Raw genomic sequence first — 27,007 nt, 5'->3', positions numbered from 1 at the left:
CAGCGGAGCGGCCTGTAACTGTTACCACTGCCGTACCGGGATCCCATCTGGTCTTCTTGCTTCCTGCTTCCTGTGACGTCACAGGAAGCGAGAAGACCAGATGAGATCCCGGTACGGCAGTGGTAACAGTTACAGGCCGCTCTGCTACCCATTTTACTGTGCTGGGGGAAGGGGACACTGGGGGACATATTAGGAGGGAGAAGGTTAATGGCGGCAGCGGCCATCCATGCCGCATACCGGGCTGGTGCCTCGATCGGCTTTTTTTCCCCCTCTCTCTGCCTGCCCGCCCACGGCCACCCTCACCCTCCTCCCCACCCACCGGCACCCTCCCAGCGCCTCCCATTTGGGAGTAATTAAACAATTATTTAAAAAAAAAAACTTTTTTTTCTGGGGCGGGCGTGACTAGGGGGTTGGGGGTGTGGCCAGGGGTGTGGCCTAATTGTCCCGTTTTGGGACATTGAAATGTTGGGAGGTATGCACACACACCACACACACACACACACCACACACACACACACACACACACACACACACACACACAACACACACACACACACATCCCACACACACACACACACACACACACACACACACACACACACACACACACACACACACACCACACACACACACACACACACACACACACACACACACACACACACATCACACACACACACACACACACATCACACACACCACACACACAACACACACCAGATCAGACATTCATCTGCAGATCTGAAGATCCATCCTGGTGGATTTGAGCTGCAGATTAATGTCTGTTAAACAAGTAGAGTGGGGCCGAACCTCCGGTTTTAGGTTCGCGAACCGGGTTCGCAAACTTCCGCGTAAGGTTCGGTTCGCGTAAAAGTTCGCGAACCGCCATAGACTTCAATGGGGATGCGAACTTTGAAAAAAAAAAATTATGCTGGCCACAAAAGTGATGGAAAAGATGTTTCAAGGGGTCTAACACCTGGACCCCCAGGTGGAGGAGTGGGATACATGCCAAAAGTCCCCGGGAAAAATCTGGATTTGATGCAAAGCAGCTTTTTAAGGGCAGAAATCACATTGAATGCTAAATGACAGGCCTAAAGTACTTTAAAACATCTTGCATGTGTATACATCAATCAGGTAGTGTAATTAAGGTACTGCTTCGCACTGGCACACCAAACTCACCATGTAACGCACCGCAAACAGCTGTTTGTGTAGTGACGGCCATGCTGGACTGGTGCGCACCATGGCGAGAACAGGTACGCAGTGGCGGGTTCACTGAACAGAACAGGTATGCAGTGGCGGGTTCACTGAACAGAACAGGTATGCAGTGGCGGGTTCACTGAACAGAACAGGTATACAGTGGCGGGTTCACAGAACAGGTATGCAGTGGCAGGTTCACTGAACAGGTATGCAGTGGTGGGTTCACTGAATAGGTATGCAGTGGTGGGTTCACAGAACAGGTATGCAGTGGTGGGTTCACTGAACAGGTATGCAGTGGTGGGTTCAGAGAACAGGTATGCAGTGGTGGGTTCACTGAACAGGTATGCAGTGGTGGGTTCACAGAACAGGTATGCAGTGGTGGGTTCACAGAACAGGTATGCAGTGGTGTGTTCACTGAACAGGTATACAGTGGTGGGTTCACTGAACAGGTATGCAGTGGTGGGTTCACAGTACAGGTATGCAGTGGTGGGTTCACTGAACAGGTATGCAGTGGTGGGTTCACAGAACAGGTATGCAGTGGTGGGTTCACTGAACAGGTATGCAGTGGTGGGTTCACTGAACAGGTATGCAGTGGTGGGTTCACAGTACAGGTATGCAGTGGTGGGTTCACTGAACAGGTATGCAGTGGCAGGTTTACTGAACAGGTATGCAGTGGCGGGTTCACTGAACAGGTATGCAGTGGTGGGTTCACAGTACAGGTATGCAGTGGTGGGTTCACAGAACAGGTATGCAGTGGTGGGTTCACAGAACAGGTATGCAGTGGCAGGTTCACTGAACAGGTATGCAGTGGTGGGTTCACTGAACAGGTATGCAGTGGTGGGTTCACTGAACAGGTATGCAGTGGTGAGTTCAGTGTACAGGTATGCAGTGGTGGGTTCACAGTACAGGTATGCAGTGGTGGGTTCACAGAACAGGTATGCAGTGGTGGGTTCACTGAACAGGTATGCAGTGGTGGATTCACTGAACAGGTATGCAGTGGTGGGTTCACAGTACAGGTATGCAGTGGTGGGTTCACTGAACAGGTATGCAGTGGTGGGTTCACAGAACAGGTATGCAGTGGTGGGTTCACAGAACAGGTATGCAGTGGTGAGTTCAGTGTACAGGTATGCAGTGGTGGGTTCATTGAACAGGTATGCAGTGGTGGGTTCACTGAACAGGTATGCAGTGGTGGGTTCACAGAACAGGTATGCAGTGGTGGGTTCACAGAACAGGTGTGCAGTGGTGGGTTCACTGAACAGGTATGCAGTGGTGGGTTCAGAGAACAGGTATGCAGTGGTGGGTTCACTGAACAGGTATGCAGTGGTGGGTTCACAGAACAGGTATGCAGTGGTGGGTTCACAGAACAGGTATGCAGTGGTGGGTTCACTGAACAGGTATGCAGTGGTGGGTTCACTGAACAGGTATGCAGTGGTGGGTTCACAGTACAGGTATGCAGTGGTGGGTTCACTGAACAGGTATGCAGTGGTGGGTTCACTGAACAGGTATGCAGTGGTGGGTTCACAGAACAGGTATGCAGTGGTGGGTTCACAGAACAGGTATGCAGTGGCAGGTTCACTGAACAGGTATGCAGTGGTGGGTTCACTGAACAGGTATGCAGTGGTGGGTTCACTGAACAGGTATGCAGTGGTGAGTTCAGTGTACAGGTATGCAGTGGTGGGTTCACAGTACAGGTATGCAGTGGTGGGTTCACAGAACAGGTATGCAGTGGTGGGTTCACTGAACAGGTATGCAGTGGTGGATTCACTGAACAGGTATGCAGTGGTGGGTTCACAGTACAGGTATGCAGTGGTGGGTTCACTGAACAGGTATGCAGTGGTGGGTTCACAGAACAGGTATGCAGTGGTGGGTTCACAGAACAGGTATGCAGTGGTGAGTTCAGTGTACAGGTATGCAGTGGTGGGTTCATTGAACAGGTATGCAGTGGTGGGTTCACTGAACAGGTATGCAGTGGTGGGTTCACAGAACAGGTATGCAGTGGTGGGTTCACAGAACAGGTGTGCAGTGGTGGGTTCACTGAACAGGTATGCAGTGGTGGGTTCAGAGAACAGGTATGCAGTGGTGGGTTCACTGAACAGGTATGCAGTGGTGGGTTCACAGAACAGGTATGCAGTGGTGGGTTCACAGAACAGGTATGCAGTGGTGGGTTCACTGAACAGGTATGCAGTGGTGGGTTCACTGAACAGGTATGCAGTGGTGGGTTCACAGTACAGGTATGCAGTGGTGGGTTCACTGAACAGGTATGCAGTGGTGGGTTCACTGAACAGGTATGCAGTGGCGGGTTCACTGAACAGGTATGCAGTGGTGGGTTCACAGTGCAGGTATGCAGTGGTGGGTTCACAGAACAGGTATGCAGTGGTGGGTTCACAGAACAGGTATGCAGTGGCAGGTTCACTGAACAGGTATGCAGTGGTGGGTTCACTGAACAGGTATGCAGTGGTGGGTTCACTGAACAGGTATGCAGTGGTGAGTTCAGTGTACAGGTATGCAGTGGTGGGTTCACAGTACAGGTATGCAGTGGTGGGTTCACAGAACAGGTATGCAGTGGTGGGTTCACAGAACAGGTATGCAGTGTCAGGTTCAGTGAACAGGTATGCAGGTACTGAACAGAACAGGTATGCAGCCAGGAACAAGCTAAGCCTAACTAATCTTTCCCTATGAGAGACAGTCTGCAGCAGCTCGCCCTACTCTCACTAACGCAGGCACACGAGTGAGCGTAATGGCCGCCGCTGCCTGCCTTGTATTAGGGGGGGAGTGGCTCCAGGGGCTAGTGTAGCCTAATTGGCTACACTGGGTCTGCTGACTGTGATGTAGAGGGTCAAAGTTGACCCTCATGGCGCATTATGGGGCGAACCGAACTTCCGCAAAAGCTCGCCTGCGGGACGTGAACGCGAACCACTGAAGTTCGCATGGAACCGTTCGCAGGCGAACCGTTCGGCCCAACTCTATAAACAAGGTGTGTATGAGATCTGCAGATATCATAGACTATGAATGCATTTTGCAGGAATTGATCTTTTGCAGATACTGATTTGTTGCATGTGTGCAGCATCTTGAAAAGAGTTTTATCTGATGGGGATACTTAACCACCTTGGCGTTCTATTAAATGCGCCAGGGTGGCGGCGCTGCACAATGTTTTTTTTTAAATCATGTAGCTAGCCTAGTGCTAGCTACATGATTCCCCCCTCCCTGCGGCGTCCCTCCCACCTTTTCAATCGCCACCGGCGATCAAGCCCAGGGCTTCCCCCGTCGCCATCGCAACAATCGTGATGATGTCATTGACGTTATGACGTCATCGGGAGTCCCGATCCACCCCTCAGCGCTGCCTGGCACTGATTGGCCAGGCTGCGCATGGGGTCTTGGGGGGGGGGTGGCTATAACGCGGCGGGTAGCGGCGCATCGGCGGCGAGCAGCGGCAATCGGTGTAAAGATGCAGCAAGCAAAGTGCTTGCTGCGTGTTTTATAAGAAATATATCAAAATCGGCCCAGCGGGGCCTGAGCGGCGCCCTCTGGCGGTAATGGATGAGCTGAGCTCATCATTACCGCCAAGGAGGTTAATAGAATAGACTGTGTAGGTATGGCTCTCATACTACATGGAAGGGGGTAAAATTGGTCTGTGATCTTTCATGTTCCAAAGACTTCTATCGGCTGATACTGGATAAGTGTGCTTTCTGGTTGCTGGAGACTCCATGTTAAAAATAGGCCTAGTTAATACAGTGCTATACCCCACTCTATATACATACCATGATCTCCACATTAAATGTTTAAATACAAAAACTGAAAGCATATTAGCCTTGATGGAGCAATGGAACTAAGTATTTAACCACAAGAAAGCCCTCAAACAGCCTAAGAGGTTGGCCTTCACCATTGTGAGTACTGCCGGCGATTTGTGCTGGATGGTGAGACTGCTGGTTAGTTTAATTCCGGATAACCAGGACTCTACTGTGCTTGTCTTCCTTTTAAAAATGAAGGTCTAAAATGTGAAAGTCCTTTATGTTGCTTTGTTTGATTGTAGTTGTGCTCCTATGCTTACCAATTTAAAGCTAATGTGTACCCATGTTTAAATAAAAAAAAGTCAGATACTCACCTAAGGAGAGGAAAGGCTCGGTCCTAATGTTCCTTCCCTCTCCACTCCTGGTGCCCTCGGTGCTGCGCTGGCTCCCCCATTCGCATCCGCCGCCACGGCGACTTCGGAAGTCTTCGGGAGCCCAGTTCTCCTGAAGACAGGCGGCTCCATACTGTGCATCATAGAGGGCGCTAGGGTGTGCGCAGTGTAGAGCGGCCCGTCTTCAGGAGCGCTCGGGCTCCCGAAGCATCTCCGAAGCCTCCCTTTGGTCGGGAAACAGCGGTATTTAACCCAAAATGGTCAAATACCGCTATGGGAGAGCCAGGACAACAGCGGGGACCGGGAGAAGAGAGGGGATGCTCTATGGGACCCAGAGCCTCCCTCTCCTTAGGTGAGTATCTGACTTTTTTATTTAATATGGGTTCCCATTAGCTTTTACCTTCCTGGCGGTAAGCCCGAGCTGAGCTCGGGCTATGCTGCGCAGGAGTATTTCTCAGGCCCTGCTGGCCCGATTTGCGTTTTTTTTTTTGTTGCATGCAGCTAGCACTTTGCTAGCTGCGTGAACCCACCGATCGCCACCGCTCCCCGCCGATTTGCCTCCGCTCGCCGCGTTAAAGGGTGTCCCCCCCCCCCCGAGACCCCTGCGCAGCCTGGCCAATCAGTGCCAGGCAGTGCTGAGGGGTGGATCGGGGTTCCCTCTGACGTCACGACGTCCATGACGTTGGCGATGTCATTGCACCCATCGCCATGGCGACGGGGTAAGCCCTAATGGAAATCCCGTTCAGAACGGGATTTCCTGACGGGCATGATCGCCGGAGGCGATCGAAGGGGGTGGGGGGATGCCGCAGCTCTGCGGCTGTCATGTAGCTAGCGCTAGGCTAGCTACATGATTTTTAAAAAAATAAAATGTAAAAAAAAACTGCTGCGCTGCCCCCTGGCGGTTTTAATTGACCGCCAGGGAGGTTAAAGTGCGCTTAAAGTGATAAAATAGTAAATAAATAAATAAGTAAAAATATAAATTTCCTTCAGTAATTTGAAGCCTTGGTCCATTGGCTTCTCTGACCCTCGTGGAGCCCACCATACCAGGATCTTGATATTCTGGCTGTGCTCCCAGCCGTGAATGGCCACACCTGGATTGGGCATGTTTGAGTTAGAAACATGTATGCCCAGTAGAATTAAGTAGTGTTGGGCGAACAGTGTTCGCCACTGTTCGGGTTCTGCAGAACATCACCCTGTTCGGGTGATGTTCGAGTTCGGCCGAACACCTGACGGTGCTCGGCCAAACCGTTCGGCCATATGGCCGAACTAAGAGCGCATGGCCGAACGTTCCCCGAACGTTCGGCTAGCGCTGTGATTGGCCGAACGGGTCACGTGGTTCGGACCCGAACGCGCTCTGATTGGCCGAACTGTCACGTGGTTCGGGTAAATAAATACCCGAACCACGTCATATCTCCGCCATTTGTCTGTGGGTTTAGCTTTGGGTAGGCAGGCAGGGTAGTTCGCGCTCCAGCCACGCTAGCCAGGGTCCCCCCTGTCATTGTGTCACTGCTGGGAACAGTAGTACACCGCTTGCTCAGCCACACTATATAGCATTCTGTTTACTGCCACTCTGTGTACCTCGCTCAGCCACACTATATAGCATTCTGTTTACTGCCACTCTGTGTCTGCTGGGAATAGTAGTACACCGCTTGCTCAGCCACACTATATAGCATTCTGTTTACTGCCACTCTGTGTACCTCGCTCAGCCACACTATATAGCATTCTGTTTACTGCCACTCTGTGTCTGCTGGGAATAGTGGTACACCGCTCGCTCAGCCACACTATATAGCATTCTGTTCACTGTTCTGTGTCTGCTTGGAATAGTGGTACACCGCTCGCTCAGCCACACTATATAGCATTCTGTTTACTGTTCTGTGTCTGCTGGGAATAGTGGTACACCGCTCGCTCAGCCACACTATATAGCATTCTGTTTACTGTTCTGTGTCTGCTGGGAATAGTGGTACACCGCTCGCTCAGCCACACTATATAGCATTCTGTTCACTGTTCTGTGTCTGCTGGGAATAGTGGTACACCGCTCGCTCAGCCACACTATATAGCATTCTGTTCACTGTTCTGTGTCTGCTGGGAATAGTGGTACACCGCTCGCTCAGCCACACTATATAGCATTCTGTTTACTGTTCTGTGTCTGCTGGGAATAGTGGTACACCGCTCGCTCATCCACACTATATAGCATTCTGTTCACTGTTCTGTGTCTGCTGGGAATAGTGGTACACCGCTCGCTCAGCCACACTATATAGCATTCTGTTCACTGTTCTGTGTCTGCTGGGAATAGTGGTACACCGCTCGCTCAGCCACACTATATAGCATTCTGTTCACTGTTCTGTGTCTGCTGGGAATAGTGGTACACCGCTCGCTCAGCCACACTATATAGCATTCTGTTTACTGTTCTGTGTCTGCTGGGAATAGTGGTACACCGCTCGCTCAGCCACACTATATAGCATTCTGTTTACTGTTCTGTGTCTGCTGGGAATAGTGGTACACCGCTCGCTCAGCCACACTATATAGCATTCTGTTTACTGTTCTGTGTCTGCTGGGAACAGTAGTACACCGCTCGCTCAGCCAGAGTATATAGCATTGTGTTTACTGCCACTCTGTGTACACCGCTCAGCCAGACTATATACCATTGTTTACTGACACTCTGTGTACACCGCTCAGCCAGACTATATACCATTGTTTACTGACACTCTGTGTACACCGCTCAGCCAGACTATATACCATTGTTTACTGCCACTCTGATTCTGCTGGGAACAGTAGTACACCGCTCGCTCAGCCAGACTATATACCATTGTTTACTGACACTCTGTGTACACCGCTCAGCCAGACTATATACCATTGTTTACTGCCACTCTGATTCTGCTGGGAACAGTAGTACACCGCTCGCTCAGCCAGACTATATAGCATTGTGTTTACTGCCACTCTGTGTACACCGCTCAGCCACACTATATAGCATTGCGTACTCTGCCAGTCAGTGTGTATATTGCTGGGATCAGTAATACTCCACTCACCGTCAACCACTATATGAGCTCAACATGAGTTCCCCAGAGACCTCCGCTGTGAGCAGCACTCCCAACAACAGCAACAGCCAACGCCCCACGCAAGCTATAACATCCACCCCAGCAGCCAGTGGTCAGCAGCAGCCCTCCCCGGAGGAGAACGTTGTGTCCATCAGTCCGTCGCCAGAGCGATTAATGAGGGCTGCCATTGAGGAGATGATGGGGCCTGATGTGGAGGAGGAGGTCTGGCTCAGGCCAGCATCCCAAGTTAATGTTGAGGACGATGAGGGGTCTGTGTCTGGGGATGTTGGGGTGGCAGAGGTGGTGGGTGGCTCAGACTCAGGAGAAGAGTTGTATGATGAGGATGATGATCGGGACCATCTGTATGTGCCTCAGAGTCCGACCCCGGAAAACATGTTGTATCGTGTGTTTAGGTACTAAAATCTGCGTTCCCTCCCAGTAGTGTTGGGCGAACAGTGTTTGCCACTGTTCGGGTTCTGCAGAACATCACCCTGTTCGGGGTGACTATATAGCAGACTATATAGCATTGTGTTTAATGCCACTCTGTGTACACGGCTCAGCCACACTATATAGCATTGTGTTTACTTCCACTCTGTGTCTGCTGGGAACAGTAGTACACCGCTCACCCGCCACTGTATAGCATTGTGCTCTGTGTCACTGCTGACAATAGTGGTACACCGCTCACCCACCACTGTATAGCATTTCTGTACTGCCACTGTACTGCTGCCAGTCAGCGTGTACTTTAAGGATAAGTGAAATGAGGAAGAAATCCGGTGAAAGAGGGAGGGGCAAGGGAAGAGGTGTTTCCCCTGACGGTTCACGTACAGGCCACAGGGGAGCACCCAAGAAAACCCACTCAATACTGCCCATGTTGTCCAGGACAACAACCCTCACAGATCCAAAAGAACAGGACCAGATAATTACTTGGATGACCTCTCAAGCGTCCAGCAGTGGGTTAAGCAGCACCAGCACATCACGCACGAGGTCCGAGTCCTCAGCCAGTTAAAGTCTGGGCTTTCTTTGAAGACTGCACTGAGGATGTTACCATGGCGATTTGCAAGGTGTGCAAGACCCGCCTGAGCAGGGGGAAAAGTATTAACAACCTCTCCACCACCAGCATGAGCCGCCACATTCTATCCAAACATCCCACTCTGTGGGCAAACGCGGCAGGACAGGGTACCACCAGCAACACTGCCTCCCTTGGGTTCACCAGACTCACCACCAGACCCGCCTCAGCAGCAGCAGTAGCCCAGCCATTGCGTGGTTCACAACATTCACAAACATCAGACGATGCTGACACTGTCACTTTCCGGACTAGTGCTCTTGAGGTCTCCCAGTGTTCATCAAACACAACAACCAACAGCCCTTCGGTGTGCAGCGCTACGGTTGAGTTGTCTGTCTCTGAGATGTTTGAGCACAAGAGGAAATTGCCAGCAAATGACCCCCGGGCCGTGGCAGTAACAGCCAGCCAGCATAGCCAAGCTTCTGGCCTGCGAAATGCTGCCATATCGAGTGGTGGAGACAAACAGCTTCAAGGGCATGATGTCAGTGGCCATCCCACGTTACGTGGTTCCCAGCCGCTACCACTTTGCGCGCTCTGCAGTGCCTGAGTTGCATGAGCACGTGGTCAGCTAAATAACCCGAAGCTTGAAGAATGCCGTTGCCTGCAAGGTTCACCTCACCACTGACACCTGGACGAGTGCGTTCGGCCAGGGTCGATACATCTCCCTTACCGCGCACTGGGTGAACCTTGTGGAGCCTGGCAGCGATTCCTCACCTGCTACGGCGCGGGTGTTGCCCACGCCGCAAACAGCTGGATAACAACAGCAGCACCTACCTCTCTGACTCCTTCTCCTCCAACGCATCTCAAAGCTGTACCTCATCCGGAAATGCTAACCCAGCACCAGCAGCAGTAGGATCGTGGAAGCAGTGCAGCACAGCTGTTGGCATGCGTCAGCAAGCGTTGCTGAAGCTGATCTGCCTTGGGGATAAGCAGCACACAGGGGAGGAAATTTGGAGGGGAATAAAGGAACAGACGGATTTGTGGCTGGCACCGCTGGACCTGAAACCGGGCATGAAGCTAGACACCTGGCACGAACTGGCAATGTACGCAATAGAGGTGCTGGCTTGCCCGGCAGCCAGCGTTATGTCGGAACGCTGTTTCAGTGCTGCCGGAGGCATCATCACAGATCGGCGTATCCGCCTCTCCACAGAAAATGCAGACCGTCTGACTCAAATTAAAATGAATCAATCCTGGATTGGAAACGACTACGCAACACTCCTGGACCCCAACCAAGTAACATGACTGATGAACATCTGGGATGGTTTAGCGTTTCCGGTCCCTGTTTATTGAACCTCTCATCTGTATTACATTTATGACTGCATGGCGGCAAAAAGCATTGCTGCTATATCCGCACGCTTTTTGTCCTCATGCAAGGCCTGGGTTGTTGTGTCTCACAAAGCGTGGCCTTCTCCTCCTGCGCCTCCTCCTGTTCCATCACGTGTGCTGCTGCTGCTGCTGCTGCTGCTGGGTTACCGTTGCCGGTCCCTGTTTATGGAACCTCTTATCTTTATTACATTTATGACTACATGGCGGTACAAAGCATGCTATCCGCACGCTTTTTGTCCTCATGCAAGGCCTGGGTTGTTGTGTCTCACAAAGCGTGGCCTTCTCCTCCTGCGCCTCCTCCTGTTCCATCACGTGTGCTGCTGCTGCTGCTGCTGCTGCTGGGTTACCGTTGCCGGTCCCTGTTTATGGAACCTCTTATCTTTATTACATTTATGACTACATGGCGGTACAAAGCATGCTATCCGCACGCTTTTTGTCCTCATGCAAGGCCTGGGTTGTTGTGTCTCACAAAGCGTGGCCTTCTCCTCCTGCGCCTCCTCCTGTTCCATCACGTGTGCTGCTGCTGGGTTAGCGTTGCCGCGTGGTCCCTGTTTATTGAACCACTTATCTTTATTACATTTATGACTGCATGGTGGTACAAAGCATGCTATCCGCACGCTTCTTGTCCTCATGCAAGGCCTGGGTTGTTGTGTCTCAAAGCATGGCCTTCTCCTCCTGCGCCACCCTCCTCCTGTTCCATCACGTGTGCTGCTGCTGGGTTAGCATTACCGGTCCCTTTTCCTGGAACCTCTTATATGTATTACATTTATGACTGCATGCCGACAAAAAGCATGTTACCTGTGCAAAGAAAACAGACATTTCCCGCATTTAAAAGACAGTTTTCCCTTTGAAACTTTAAAATCGATTTTCTCAAAAACTATAAGCTCTTTTTGCTAAAAAATTTTTTCCTCTTGTACCCACTCCCAAGGTGCACATACCCTGTAAATTTGGGGTATGTAGCATGTAAGGAGGCTTTACAAACCACAAAAGTTCGGGTCCCCATTGACTTCCATTATGTTCGGAGTTCGGGTCGAACACCCGAACATCGCGGCCATGTTCGGCCTGTTCGGCCCGAACCCGAACATCTAGATGTTCGCCCAACACTAGAATTAAGTCACTTATGCTATTATATTTATTTATTTTAGTATTTATATAATGCCGACATATTACACAGCACTGTACAGAGTATAATGTCTTGTCACCAACTGTCCCTCAGAGGAGCTCACACTCTAGTCCCTACCTTAGTCATATGTCTATGTATGAATCGTGTAGCACATGTATCGTAGTCTAGGGCCAATTTTAGGGGGAAGCCAATTAACTTATCTGTATGTTTTTGGGATGTGGGAGGAAACCGGAGTGCCTGGAGGAAACCCACGCAGACACTGGGAGAACATACAAACTCCTTAAAGATGTTGACCTGTCTGGGATTTGAACCAGCGTGGCTTTTTTTCTCTGTGCACAAGCACTTTGTTCTACTGAGCATGTACACACCTTCTTCATGCTTCCCGAGTTCAGATTTTTTTTTGTAATGGTTAAACATGGCCATAAGAAAGCTATTTGATTTTCAAAAAAGACAGAAAGGTATTGGGGGACCCTGCCCTGGACTGGTGGTCTGTTGGAAGATCTGGGAAGCCTCTGGACCACCCTTCAGCTGCACACTACAGAAATAAGTCTCTAACCTTGTTTCTACTTTGTTCACACCAGATGTCCTGGTGTGAACAAAGTAGTGGGGAGGTTACCTGCCTATGCAGGTCAGACTGTGGATTTATAATACATGTGATGGGACAATAAACTTGTGGTGATTGCTCCGATTAGTCTGTGTGCGGACTCCTTCATGACGAAAGTATTCGATGGCCTTGGGGCCCGGCACCAGCTTACCTACTGACGTGAGTGCGGTCTTTTGATTCACTGTAAGACTTCTAGTGACTGGCTAGTCATCTCCTCGTGGATAAGGTTCTTATAATTGTTCATCACCTCCCTCCTTACTTTCTTTGAACAACCAACATAATCACAAAAAAGCACATTGTTTCTACTGCAAACCACTGGGAAACAGTCTGGCATGTCTAGCTATTCTTTCCACCACTCTTTGTATCATCTAATTGGTTGCTTTAAAAATTTGCTTTGACCAACTTTGGGATTAAATTATATCCCCCCAATACTCCATAATCAAGCCTTCAAAAATGTGACTTTTGGCTAAAGTGACCTTTGGCCCTACTTGTCCCGGCCACATTCACTCCTCTTAAGAGGGGGGAGGGGGGGGGGTGGGAGGGTCATATTGGAGTTACATTGCAGCAAGCCTGTCTCTTCCTGCCTCATGTTACACATGAATTTGCATTATCTATGCAACTGGCAAGTAATCTTCAGTTCTTTGGACAAAGCCCTATCCACAGAATGAGGATGAACATCAAGGCTTCTGTCACTCACATCCATGTAGTTTACAAGAGGTTCTGTGGTTGCCTCCCGCCCTGCTGAGCTGTATCTGTTGGAGAAGTCCAATTTATGTGTACCCAGAATTCCATGTTCCCATAATGTTCTCCTGAGGGACTTCCTTCTGGTCAGGGGAACCCTATAATGTGTAAAAAAACAACAACAACACTTCATGAGCGTCACACAGAGCTCATACCAAAACTGTTGTTTTAAATCTTAAAGACTGATATTTATAAATGATGATATGGTACATAGGTGGCATTAGTTTAAGGCACAGGTGAGGGGAGTGTTAGGCATAGTTAGCAGAAAGGTAAGTGTTATGAGTAGGTACGGCGGAGGTTAGTGTTAGGCGTAGGTAGTGGGGAGGTTAGTGTTGGGCATAGGTACGGCGGAGGTTAGTGTTAGGCGTAGGTAGGGTGGAGATTAGTGTTGGGCATAGGTAGTGGGGAGGTTAGTGTTGGGCATAGTTAGTGGGGAGGTTATTGTTAGGCATAGGTATGAGGGAGGTTAGTGTTAGGCAATAGTAGTGGGGAGGTTAGTGTTAGGCATAGGTATGGCAGAGGTTAGTGTAAGGCATACGTAGGGTGGAGATTAGTGTTGGGCATAGGTAGTGGGGAGGTTAGTGTTAGGCATAGGTAGTGGGGAGGTTAGTGTTAGGCATAGATATGGGGGAGGATAGTATTAGGAATAGGTAGTGGGGAGGTTAGTGTTGAGCATAGGTAGTGGGGAGGTTAGTGTTAGGCATAGGTAGTGGGGAGGTTAGTGTTAGGCATAGGTAGTGGGGAGGTTAGTGTTAGGCATAGGTAGTGGGGAGGTTAGTGTTAGGCATAGGTAGTGGGGAGGTTAGTGTTAGGCATAGGTAGGGGGGAGGTTAGTGTTAGGCATAGGTAGTGGGGAGGTTAGTGTTAGGCATAGGTAGTGGGGAGGTTAGTGTTAGGCATAGGTAGTGGGGAGGTTAGTGTTAGGCATAGGTAGGGTGGAGATTAGTGTTCGGCATAGGTAGTGGGGAGGTTAGTGTAAGGCATAGGTAGGGTGGAGATTAGTGTTAGGCATAGGTAGGGGGGAGGTTAGTGTTAGGCATAGGTAGGGGGGAGGTTAGTGTTAGGCATAGGTAGGGTGAAGATTAGTGTTGGGCATAGGTAGGGGGGAGGTTAGTGTTAGGCATAGGTAGGGGGGAGGTTAGTGTTAGGCATAGGTAGGGGGGAGGTTAGTGTTGGGCATAGGTAGGGGGGAGGTAAGTGTTAGGCATAGGTAGGGGGGAGGTTAGTGTTAGGTATAGATAGTGGGGAGGTTAGTGTTGGGCATAGGTAGTGGGGAGGTTAGTGTTAGGCATAGGTAGTGGGGAGGTTAGTGTTGGGCATAGGTAGTGGGGAGGTTAGTGTTAGGCATAGGTAGTGGGGAGGTTAGTGTTAGGCATAGGTACGGGGGAGGTTAGTGAAAGGCATAGGTAGTAAGGAGGTTAGTGTTGGGCATAGGTAGTGGGGAGGTCAGTGTTAGGCATAGGTAGTGGGGAGGTTAGTGTTAGGCATAGGTAGTGGGGAGGTTAGTGTTAGGCATAGGTAGTGAGGAAGTTAGTGTTGGGCATAGGTAGTGGGGAGGTTAGTGTTAGGCATAGGTAGTGGGGAGGTTAGTGTTAGGAATAGGTAGTGGGGAGGTTAGTATTAGGCATAGGTACGGGGGAGGTTAGTGTTAGGCATAGGTAGTGGGGAGGTTAGTGTTGGGCATAGGTAGTGGGGAGGTTAGTGTTAGGCATAGGTAGTGGGGAGGTTAGTGTTAGGCATAGGTACGGGGGAGGTTAGTGTAAGGCATAGGTAGTAAGGAGGTTAGTGTTGGGCATAGGTAGTGAGGAGGTTAGTGTTAGGCATAGGTAGTGGGGAGGGTAGTGTTAGGCATAGGTAGTGGGGAGGTTAGTGTTAGGCATAGGTAGTGAGGAGTTAGTGTTGGGCATAGGTAGTGGGGAGGTTAGTGTTAGGCATAGGTAGTGGGGAGGTTAGTGTTAGGCATAGGTAGTGGGGAGGTTAGTGTTAGGCATAGGTAGGGGGGAGGTTAGTGTAAGGCATAGGTAGTGAGGAGGTTAGTGTTGGGCATAGGTAGTGGGGAAGTTAATGTTAGGCATAGGTAGTGGGGAGGTTAGTGTTAGGCATAGGTAGTGGGGAGGTTAGTGTTAGGCATAGGTAGTGGGGAGGTTAGTGTTAGGCATAGGTAGTGGGGAGGTTAGTGTTAGGCATAGGTAGTGGGGAGGTTAGTGTTAGGCATAGGTACGGGGGAGGTTAGTCTAAGGCATAGGTAGTAAGGAGGTTAGTGTTGGGCATAGGTAGTGGGGAGGTTAGTGTTAGGCATAGGTAGTTGGGAGGTTAGTGTTAGGCATAGGTAGTGGGGAGGTTAGTGTTAGGCATAGGTAGTGAGGAAGTTAGTGTTGGGCATAGGTAGTGGGGAGGTTAGTGTTAGGCATAGGTAGTTGGGAGGTTAGTGTTAGGCATAGGTAGTGGGGAGGTTAGTGTTAGGCATAGGTACGGGGGAGGTTAGTGTAAGGCATAGGTAGTGAGGAGGTTAGTGTTAGGCATAGGTAGGGGGAAGTTTGTGTTAGGCATAGGTAGGGGGGAGGTTAGTGTAAGGCATAGGTAGTGAGGAGGTTAGTGTTGGGCATAGGTAGTGGGGAGGTTAGTGTTAGGCATAGGTAGTGGGGAGGTTAGTGTTAGGCATAGGTAGTGGGGAGGTTAGTGTTAGGCATAGGTAGTGGGGAGGTTAGTGTTAGGCATAGGTAGTGGGGAGGTTAGTGTTAGGCATAGGTACGGGGGAGGTTAGTGTAAGGCATAGGTAGTGAGGAGGTTAGTGTTAGGCATAGGTAGGGGGAAGTTTGTGTTAGGCATAGGTAGGGGGGGGGGGGGTTAGTGTTGGGCATAGGTAGTGAGGAGGTTAGTGTTGGGCATAGGTAGTGGGGAGGTTAGTGTTAGGCATAGGTAGTGGGGAGGTTAGTGTTAGGCATAGGTAGTGGGGAGGTTAGTGTTAGGCATAGGTACGGGGGAGGTTAGTGTAAGGCATAGGTAGTGAGGAGGTTAGTGTTAGGCATAGGTAGGGGGAAGTTTGTGTTAGGCATAGGTAGGGGGGAGGTTAGTGTAAGGCATAGGTAGTGAGGATGTTAGTGTTGGGCATAGGTAGTGGGGAGGTTAGTGTTAGGCATAGGTAGTGGGGAGGTTAGTGTTAGGCATAGGTAGTGGGAAGGTTAGTGTTAGGCATAGGTAGTGGGGAGGTTAGTGTTAGGCATAGGTACGGGGGAGGTTAGTGTAAGGCATACGTAGTGAGGAGGTTAGAGTTAGGCATAGGTAGGGGGAAGTTTGTGTTAGGCATAGGTAGGGGGGGGGGGGTTAGTGTTGGGCATAGGTAGTGAGGAGGTTAGTGTTAGGCATAGGTAGGGGGGAAGTTTGTGTTAGGCATAGGTAGGGGGGAGGTTAGTGTAAGGCATAGGTAGTGGGGAGGTTAGTGTTAGGCATAGGTAGTGGGGAGGTTAGTGTTAGGCATAGGTACGGGGGAGGTTAGTGTAAGGCATAGGTAGTGAGGAGGTTAGTGTTAGGCATAGGTAGGGGGAAGTTTGTGTTAGGCATAGGTAGGGGGGAGGTTAGTGTTGGGCATAGGTAGTGAGGAGGTTAGTGTTAGGCATAGGTAGGGGGAAGTTTGTGTTAGGCATAGGTAGGGTGGAGATTAGTGTAAGGCATAGGTAGTGAGGAGGTTAGTGTTGGGCATAGGTAGTGGGGAGGTTAGTGTTAGGCATAGGTAGTGGGGAGGTTAGTGTTAGGCATAGGTACGGGGGAGGTTAGTGTAAGGCATAGGTAGTGAGGAGGTTAGTGTTAGGCATAGGTAGGGGGAAGTTTGTGTTAGGCATAGGTGGGGGGGGGGGGGTTAGTGTTGGGCATAGGTAGTGAGGAGGTTAGTGTTAGGCATAGGTAGGGGGAAGTTTGTGTTAGGCATAGGTAGGGGGGAGGTTAGTGTAAGGCATAGGTAGTGAGGAGGTTAGTGTTGGGCATAGGTAGTGGGGAGGTTAGTGTTAGACATAGGTAGTGGGGAGGTTAGTGTTAGGCATAGGTAGTGGGGAGGTTAGTGTTAGGCATAGGTAGTGGGGAGGTTAGTGTTAGGCATAGGTACGGGGGAGGTTAGTGTAAGGCATAGGTAGTGAGGAGGTTAGTGTTAGGCATAGGTAGGGGGAAGTTTGTGTTAGGCATAGGTAGGGGGGAGGTTAGTGTTGGGCATAGGTAGTGAGGAGGTTAGTGTTAGGCATAGGTAGGGGGAAGTTTGTGTTAGGCATAGGTAGGGTGGAGATTAGTGTAAGGCATAGGTAGTGAGGAGGTTAGTGTTGGGCATAGGTAGTGGGGAGGTTAGTGTTAGGCATAGGTAGTGGGGAGGTTAGTGTTAGGCATAGGTAGTGGGGAGGTTAGTGTTAGGCATAGGTACGGGGGAGGTTAGTGTAAGGCATAGGTAGTGAGGAGGTTAGTGTTAGGCATAGGTAGGGGGAAGTTTGTGTTAGGCATAGGTAGGGGGGAGGTTAGTGTTAGGCATAGGTAGTGGGAAGGTTAGTGTTAGGCATAGGTAGTGGGGAGGTTAGTGTTAGGCATAGGTACGGGGGAGGTTAGTGTAAGGCATACGTAGTGAGGAGGTTAGAGTTAGGCATAGGTAGGGGGAAGTTTGTGTTAGGCATAGGTAGGGGGGGGGTTAGTGTTGGGCATAGGTAGTGAGGAGGTTAGTGTTAGGCATAGGTAGGGGGAAGTTTGTGTTAGGCATAGGTAGGGGGGAGGTTAGTGTAAGGCATAGGTAGTGGGGAGGTTAGTGTTAGGCATAGGTAGTGGGGAGGTTAGTGTTAGGCATAGGTACGGGGGAGGTTAGTGTAAGGCATAGGTAGTGAGGAGGTTAGTGTTAGGCATAGGTAGGGGGAAGTTTGTGTTAGGCATAGGTAGGGGGGAGGTTAGTGTTGGGCATAGGTAGTGAGGAGGTTAGTGTTAGGCATAGGTAGGGGGAAGTTTGTGTTAGGCATAGGTAGGGTGGAGATTAGTGTAAGGCATAGGTAGTGAGGAGGTTAGTGTTGGGCATAGGTAGTGGGGAGGTTAGTGTTAGGCATAGGTAGTGGGGAGGTTAGTGTTAGGCATAGGTAGTGGGAAGGTTAGTGTTAGGCATAGGTGGTGGGGAGGTTAGTGTTAGGCATAGGTACGGGGGAGGTTAGTGTAAGGCATAGGTAGTGAGGAGGTTAGTGTTAGGCATAGGTAGGGGGAAGTTTGTGTTAGGCATAGGTGGGGGGGGGGGGGGTTAGTGTTGGGCATAGGTAGTGAGGAGGTTAGTGTTAGGCATAGGTAGGGGGAAGTTTGTGTTAGGCATAGGTAGGGGGGAGGTTAGTGTAAGGCATAGGTAGTGAGGAGGTTAGTGTTGGGCATAGGTAGTGGGGAGGTTAGTGTTAGACATAGGTAGTGGGGAGGTTAGTGTTAGGCATAGGTAGTGGGGAGGTTAGTGTTAGGCATAGGTAGTGGGGAGGTTAGTGTTAGGCATAGGTACGGGGGAGGTTAGTGTAAGGCATAGGTAGTGAGGAGGTTAGTGTTAGGCATAGGTAGGGGGAAGTTTGTGTTAGGCATAGGTAGGGGGGAGGTTAGTGTTGGGCATAGGTAGTGAGGAGGTTAGTGTTAGGCATAGGTAGGGGGAAGTTTGTGTTAGGCATAGGTAGGGTGGAGATTAGTGTAAGGCATAGGTAGTGAGGAGGTTAGTGTTGGGCATAGGTAGTGGGGAGGTTAGTGTTAGGCATAGGTAGTGGGGAGGTTAGTGTTAGGCATAGGTAGTGGGGAGGTTAGTGTTAGGCATAGGTACGGGGGAGGTTAGTGTAAGGCATAGGTAGTGAGGAGGTTTGTGTTAGGCATAGGTAGGGGGAAGTTTGTGTTAGGCATAGGTAGGGGGGAGGTTAGTGTTAGGTGTAGGAGGGGGCAGGTTAGTGTTTGGGTGCCCATGCATGGTACAATTTTTCTTTTCTCTTTTTTTATCAGATAATGTTGTTTGATTATTACATTAGATTGAATATAAAGATTTTTCCAATATTTGGGTTGTAATAGAAAAAACAGGATAATCGTTTGTTTTTCTTGTTCGAAAAAAATATTATTTTTGATATTACATAGTTACATAGTTGGAGATAAACTTAAAGCAAGGACCTCCAAGGTGGTGTTCTCTGAAATACTGCCAGTGCCACGTGCTACATCTGAGAGACAGAGGGAGCTTAGGGAGTTAAATAAGTGGCTGAGAAATTGGTGTAGGAAGGAAGGGTTTGGGTTCCTGGAGAACTGGGCAGACTTTGCAGTCGGCTACAGGTTCTACAGCAGGGACGGGCTGCACCTTAATGGGGAGGGTGCAGCTGCATTGGGGGAGAAGATGGCTAAACGGTTGGAGGAGATTTTAAACTAGGATCTGGGGGGAGGCGGGAGGATAAAGTCTCAACATATAGACAAGATAAGGTAAAAAGACAGTGGGAGCCTAACATTATGGGGGGTGGAGAGGGGGGTGGGGACAGTGTAAAGATTAAGGAGGTTGGTAAAACTTCAAGTAGCCCATTTCAGGTAAACAAAATTGGTAAATGTGGTGGTAAAAATATAAAGTGCATGATAACCAATGCTCGGAGCCTTGCAAATAAAATAGATGAACTAGAGTTCATTCTGAATGACAAAGGCTATGACATTGTGGGAATAACCGAGACATGGATGGATGAAAGTCATGACTGGATAGCCAATTTAAAAGGATACAATGTGTTCAGGAGGGATAGAACAGGGAAAAAAGGTGGAGGGGTTTGTCTCTTTGTTAAGAATTCTTTTACAGCTGTCCTCAACGATGAGATGGAGGAAGATTGCGAAGATGTGGAGTCCGTTTGGGTAAATATTCATGGTGGAAATAAAAGTTGCCAATTGCTTATTGGGGTATGCTACAGACCACCTCATATTAATGAAGCTGCAGAACTGCAATTACTACAGCAAATTGAAAAAGCGGCAAGTAAAAATGAGGTCATAGTTATGGGCGACTTCAACTTTCCAGACATTGACTGGGGTATTGAGGCTACCCATTCTGGTAAAAGCAGCAGATTTCTGGCAGCACTACAGGACAATTACTTGACTCAAATGGTAACGGAACCAACTAGGGGGAATGCGTTACTGGATCTGATCATTTCGAATAGACCAGATAATGTATCAAATGTGCAGGTTCAAGAACATTTGGGAAATAGTGATCACAACATGATAACGTTTGATCTGGTGACTGATAGGCCACGGGGCAGCGGGACCACTAAAACTATGAATTTTAGAAAAGCAAAGTTCAATCAAATCAGGCAGGCACTAAGTTTGGTGAACTGGGATAATGTACTACAAGGGGAGGACACTGAAGGGAAATGGCAAGCTTTTAAACGTATTCTCAATCAATATTGTAGTATGTATATCCCATATGGAAACAAAATGTCTAGGAATAAAAAAAGGCCTCTATGGATGAATAGAAAGGTTAAAGATAAAATGAAGAGGAAAAAGAATGCCTATAAGGTCCTAAAACAGGAGGGGACCGAGGCTGCACTAAGCAATTATAAGGAGTGCAATAAAAATTGTAAAAAAGAAATTAGGCTGGCAAAGATCGAAGCTGAAAATCAAATCGCTAGGGATATCAAATCTAACCCAAAAAAGTTTTACAAGTACATCAACTCTAAAAAAAGAAAGGTTGACTGTATAGGACTCCTAAAGGATGAGGGTGGGAACTCAATGGTGGATGACCAAGGTAAGGCAGAGTTATTAAATGCTTTCTTTGCTTCTGTCTTTACAAAGGAAACAGCACTGTTGCAAATTACAGAGGCGGAAGAGTCTCAATCTTCTAACTGTAATATTAAATACTTAACGCAGGAAGAAGTAAAGGCAAGACTAAATAAATTAAAAATAGACAAGGCACCTGGCCCGGATGGCATGCATCCTCGGGTCCTAAGGGAATTAAGTTCAGTTATAGATAAACCCCTTTATCTTATCTTTTGTGACTCTCTTGCAACTGGCAGAGTCCCAGAGGATTGGCGTACAGCCCACGTTTTCCCATTATTTAAGAAGGGCAAAAAATCAGATCCAGGAAATTATAGACCTGTAAGCTTAACATCAGTTGTATGCAAACTATTTGAGGGGTTACTAAGAGATACTATACATGACTTCATAGTAGAAAATAATCTTATTTCTCAGCATCAACATGGGTTTACTAAAGACAGGTCCTGTTTGACTAACATGCTCAGCTTTTATGAGGTAGTGAATGCTAATATGGATATTGGGAATGCTGTAGATGTGATATACTTAGACTTTGCTAAGGCATTCGACACTGTTCCCCACAAAAGTCTGGTGCAAAAGATGAGGATGCAAGGACTGGGGAAGAGTCTGTGTGCTTGGATAGGGAACTGGCTAATGGACAGAAAACAAAGAGTTGTGGTCAATGGATCATACTCAAAATGGGAGACTGTTAGCAGTGGGGTCCCACAGGGGTCTGTACTGGGTCCAGTGCTCTTCAATTTATTTATTAATGACCTAGTGGATACAGTAGTGAGCAATGTTGCTATTTTTGCAGATGATACAAAATTGTGCAGAATCATCAACTCTAAGGAAGATAGTGTTATATTGCAACAGGATCTGGATAGGATGGCTATATGGGCACATACATGGCAGATGAAATTCAATGTTGACAAATGTAAAGTCATGCATTTTGGTCGTACCAATGGTCTAACACCATACAAAATAAATGGGATACAGTTGGGGACATCAAACTTGGAGAAGGACTTAGGAGTACTCATCGACAACAAGTTAAATAATCGTACTCAATGCCAAGCCGCTGCAGCTAAAGCTAACAAAATTTTGGGATGCATTAAAAGGGAAATAAAAACTCGAGATGCTAGCATAATATTGCCCCTGTTTAACTCTCTAGTAAGGCCACATCTGGAATATGGAATTCAGTTCTGGGCACCACATTACAAAAAAGATATTGCAGTTTTAGAGCAGGTGCAGAGACGAGCAACAAAATTGATACGTGGGATGGAAGGTCTCACTTACCAAGAAAGGTTAGATAAACTGGGTTTATTTAGTCTAGAGAAAAGACGCCTTAGAGGAGATCTAATTAACATGTATAAATACATCAGAGGGCAATATAATAGCTTGGCGGATGAGCTTTTTGTCCCTAGGCCTTCTCAAAGGACTAGAGGACATGATCTGCGCATGGAGGAAAAACGTTTTAGCCATTTATTTAGGAAAGGGTTCTTTACAGTAAGAGTGATTAAGATGTGGAATGCATTGCCACAGGAAGTCGTTATGGCAAACTCTATACCTGCATTTAAAGGGGGCTTAGATGCTTTCCTTGCGTTGAATGACATCCATGGCTACAATTACTAGGTAATGCCAATGATGTTAATCCAGGGATTTTATCTGATTGCCATCTGGAGTCGGGAAGGAATTTTTACCTTGTAAGGGTTTTTTCGCCTTCCTCTGGATCAACAGGGATATGTGAGGGAGCAGGCTGGAGTTGTACTTTGTACTGGTTGAACTCGATGGACGTATGTCTTTTTTCAACCAAAGTAACTATGTAACTATGTAACTATAGTTAACTATGTAATATCAAAAATAATATTTTTTTCGAACAAACTTGTTTGAAAAAAATATTATTTTTGATATTCATTCGATTTGATCATTTTGGTTGAATAAACAGGAAAATCAAACATTTTTTTTGTACCGTGTATGAGCACCATAAGGCAGAGAAAGGTGAGGTTGGTGTAAGGCATAGATAGGGAAGGGTTTGTGTAAGGTATAAATAGGGGATGCTGATAATAGAATATCAGCAGGGTTGCTCAGCACGACCTCGTGATCACTGCATAGTCGTGATTCGCAAGCATTTTTTCACTATCCGACATCGTGATCCGAATTTGCGATTGCCTCTCAAAAACCCACCGACTTTAAGAGTTAATATCAAAGCTCCCTTAAATGCCAGAATCACAAAATTTTCAGGTTATGTTAAAATCTGTGTTTCTAGGATGTAAGGGGCCTTTGCTATTAACTGCTAAAATCGGCGGGAATTGTTTCACTAAGAACTGTCATTTACCGCATTTAAATGTATACTATTTTCCTTTGAAATTTTAAAATCAATTTTCTCAAAAAGTATAAGGTCTTTTTGAAAAAAAAAGTTCCCCTTGTTCCCACTTCTTACCATAACCTGCAAATTTGGTGTTTATGGCATCTAGGGGGGCTTTTCTAGTAACCGTTAAAGTTGGAGGGTTTTTCATCACGAATCATGACCCGTGATTACAGTTATTTGACTCAAAACCAAACTCAAGTCGGATGTTTGTTTCCTGGTCACGAGTTAATTCGACAGTGGGCTCAGCCGAATTTGTGATCACTCAAAGGGCTCGATTCACAAAGCGGTGCTAACCCAGTTAGAGACTTTAGGCATGATAACCATTGCACCACGCTGGTGAAAAGCCAGTTTAGGGGCTCGATTCACAAAGCGGTGCTAACCCAGGTAGAGACTTTAGGCATGATAACCATTGCACCACTCTGGTGAAAAGCCAGTTTAGGTGTGATAAGTTTAGGCATGATAAGTTTAAATAAGTTTAGATCGCTTGCAAAGTCCCGCACGCAAAGCAGCACCATTAAACTTTATACAAAGTGCACCAGACTTTGCTAGCGTAAAACTTTTGATCAGATGTGCACTGCGGTGCTAACCCAGTTGGCGCTTAAACTTATCATGCCTAAACTTATCACACCTAAACTTATCATGCCTAAACTTATCACACCTAAACTTAACATGCCTAAACTTATCACACCTAAACTTATCACACCTAGGGCTCGATTCACAAAGCGGTGCTAACAGTTAGCACGCTGGTGAAAAGCCCTTTATCATGCCTAAACTCAGTTTAGGCATGATAAGTTTAGGTGTGATAAGTTTAGGTGTGATAAGTTTAGGCATGATAAGTTTAGGTGTGATAAGTTTAGGCATGCTAAGTTTAAGCGCCAACTGCGTTAGCACCGCAGTGCACAGCTGATCAAAAGTTTTACGCTAGCAAAGACTGGTGCACTTTGTATAAAGTTTAATGTCGCTGCTTTGCGTGCGGGACTTTGCAAGCGATCTAAACTTATCTAAACTTAGCATGCCTAAACTTATCACACCTAAACTTATCACACCTAAACTTATCACGCCTAAACTGGCTTTTCACCAGCATGGTGCAATGGTTATCATGCCTAAAGTCTTTTAGGCATGCTAACTGGGTTAGCACCGCTTTGTGAATCGAGCCCCTAAACTTATCATGCCTAAACTGAGTTTAGGCATGATAAAGGGCTTTTCACCAGCGTGCTAACTGTTAGCACCGCTTTGTGAATCAGGCCCAAAGTGTGATTGGGGGTATCCCAGCAACCCTGAATATCAGTAACTGTACCAACATTCAGCAAAAGCAAATTTTATCCAGCATCCATAATGATTCAGTAGCTCTTGTTTTATATAGCTCTTTTTTCACAACTACACTGCCCATGAACGCGCTGCGTGCCACAGAAGGAGGACTTTAATAAGCTACTTTTCCCAGCAGATGTCCTGTCTGGAGGAGATAAATGCAGCTGCAAAACCTGATGAATAAAAGTTTGCATTTGTAATCAAAAGATATGGCAACTCCGTATATCGTGTGTACATGGATCAGTACAAGCTGGGATTAAAGGCAAGGACTGTACTTTATTTGAATTTTGTTATTTTAATTTTCATTTAAAGGAGGATTTGTGACATTTTCTAGAGATTTTCATAGGTCCTTGGCACACCAGAGAGTGTTATGCGGTTCATTTCCGCAAAAAAAATTACCAAAAAAAAAAAAAAAAAACACACACTTCCATTGACTTACATTAAAATTGTGGTCATTTTAATGTAATTTTTTGGAAAATCACGATTGTGGCAATTTTGCTGTGATTTTACGGCGATTTGAATATACGTCAATGGAAGCTTTTTTTTTTTTTTTTTTTAAACAGAAATGGACAGTAAAATGCTCTCTGGTGTGTCAGGGCACTGAGCAAAGGCGTAGCAATAGCCATAGCAGGCATAGCAGCTGCTATGGGGTCCTTAAAGAGAACCCGAGGTGGGTTTGAAGAATATTATCTGCATACAGAGGCTGGATCTGCCTATACAGCCCAGCCTCTGTTGCTATCCCAAACCCCCCTATGGTCCCCTTGCACTCTGCAATCCCTCATAAATCACAGCCACGCTGGTGACAAACAGCTTGTCAGAGCTGGCTGTGTTTATCTCTATAGTGTCAGTCTTCTGCTCTCCCCGCCTCCTGCAGAACTCTAGTCCCCGCCTGCATCCCTTCCCTCCCTGCTGATTGGAGGGAAGGGACGGGGGCAGGGACCGGAGCTATGCAGGAGGCGGGGGAGCAGCTGAGACTGACACTACAGATGTAAACACAGCCTCACAGCATGGCTGTGATTTATGAGGGATTGCAGAGTGCAGGGGGACCTTAGTGGGGTTTGGGATAGCAACAGAGGCTGGGCTGTATAGGCAGATCTAGCCTCTGTATGCAGATAACATTCTTTAAACGCACCTCGGGTTCTCTTTAAGTAGAGGCGGGCGAGGTGTTTTCACTATAAACTTTCTTGTGTTCCTCCTTTCTCTGACTTTGTTTTAGTTCCCATGGACCATATGCAGTGTAGATTGCATGGGAATGTAAATTTCTCAATAAACTTTCATCCATAGGGTAGGGACAGGTGGCATTGATCAAGAGCGCTTACTTCTAATGGACCCATGAAAGTTTTGCAATGGGGTCCCTGTAATCTCTAGCTGTGCCACTAGCACTGACTCTGAGTGTATGCTCCCTGCAACTAAAACATTGCAAACATTAATGTGCACACCTTCTAGAGATCCTCAGAATTTGCTGACATGACCTAAGGGAGAGTTGCACAATGTTTTCCCCCTAATAGCAGCCACTTTGCTACATAAGATACAGTGTGTCCTGTCCTCCAGCCTTATGCATGATAAGCTGATATCTTAGCATGTTTAATAGCAATAACATAAGCAGAGGTTACTCTTCAGTACAAAAGGTGTTACTCACCTGACAAGAGACTGGGCCAGCACAGCAGTCAGCAGGAGCAGTAACAGTCTCATGGTGTGGTGTGTGGGTGACTAGCTGGACGATGGCTTCTGGCATTGGTCATATAAATGCCAATGTTTACTTGTGTATCCAATACAGAGCCGCCCACTTCTCTCTGTTCACCTGCAGCTGTAATTTGTTCTGGAATGCTCTGCTCACCTGAACATGTAACCTGTCCAGGAAAGCTCCCCCCACCTGCAGCTGTAACCTATCCAGGAATGCTCCACTCATCTGCAGCTGTAACCTGTCTGGGACCCCCCCACACCTACAGCTGTAACCTGTCCAGGAATGCTCCACTCATCTGCAGCTGTAACCTGACCTGGAATGCTCCCCGCCACCTGCAGCTGTAACCTGTCCTGGAATGCTCCCCGCCACCTGCAGCTGTAACCTGTCCTGGAATGCTCTATTCACCTGCAACTGTAATCTGTCCAGGAATGCTCCACTCATCTGCAGCTGTAACCTGTCCCAGAATGCTCCATTCACCTGCAGCTGTATCATGCCCTGGAATGCTACATTCACCTGCAGCTGTAGCCTGTCTGGGAATCCCCAACCCCCCCCCCCCCCCCCACCACCACCTACAGCTGTAACATGTCCTGGAATGTTTTATTCACCTGCAGCTGTAACCTGTCTGGGAATGTCCCCCCCTTCCCCCAACCTGCAACTGTAACCTGACCAGGAATGCTCTATTCATTTGCAGCTGTAGCCTGTCTGGG

General features: G+C 47.9%; 1 protein-coding gene across 1 annotated transcript in view; it reads right to left on the bottom strand.

Moving 5' to 3' along the window:
• Nucleotides 1–26,341, bottom strand: part of LOC137545242 (pepsin A-like) — a 74,039-nt gene extending 47,698 nt beyond the window's left edge. Inside the window, exons 1-2 of the mRNA XM_068266363.1 lie at nucleotides 26,256–26,341; nucleotides 13,166–13,307 (exon numbers count right to left, since the gene is read on the bottom strand). Coding sequence (XP_068122464.1) covers nucleotides 13,166–13,307; nucleotides 26,256–26,308 — 195 coding nt within the window. The 5' untranslated portion in view covers nucleotides 26,309–26,341. The remainder of the gene's footprint in view (nucleotides 1–13,165; nucleotides 13,308–26,255) is intronic.
• Between the last annotated feature and the right edge of the window lie 666 nt (nucleotides 26,342–27,007).

The sequence above is a fragment of the Hyperolius riggenbachi genome, chromosome 1 (assembly GCF_040937935.1).
Source record: "Hyperolius riggenbachi isolate aHypRig1 chromosome 1, aHypRig1.pri, whole genome shotgun sequence".
Classification (NCBI taxonomy): Eukaryota; Metazoa; Chordata; class Amphibia; order Anura; family Hyperoliidae; genus Hyperolius; species Hyperolius riggenbachi.
This window is presented reverse-complemented; position numbering and strand designations above follow the sequence as displayed.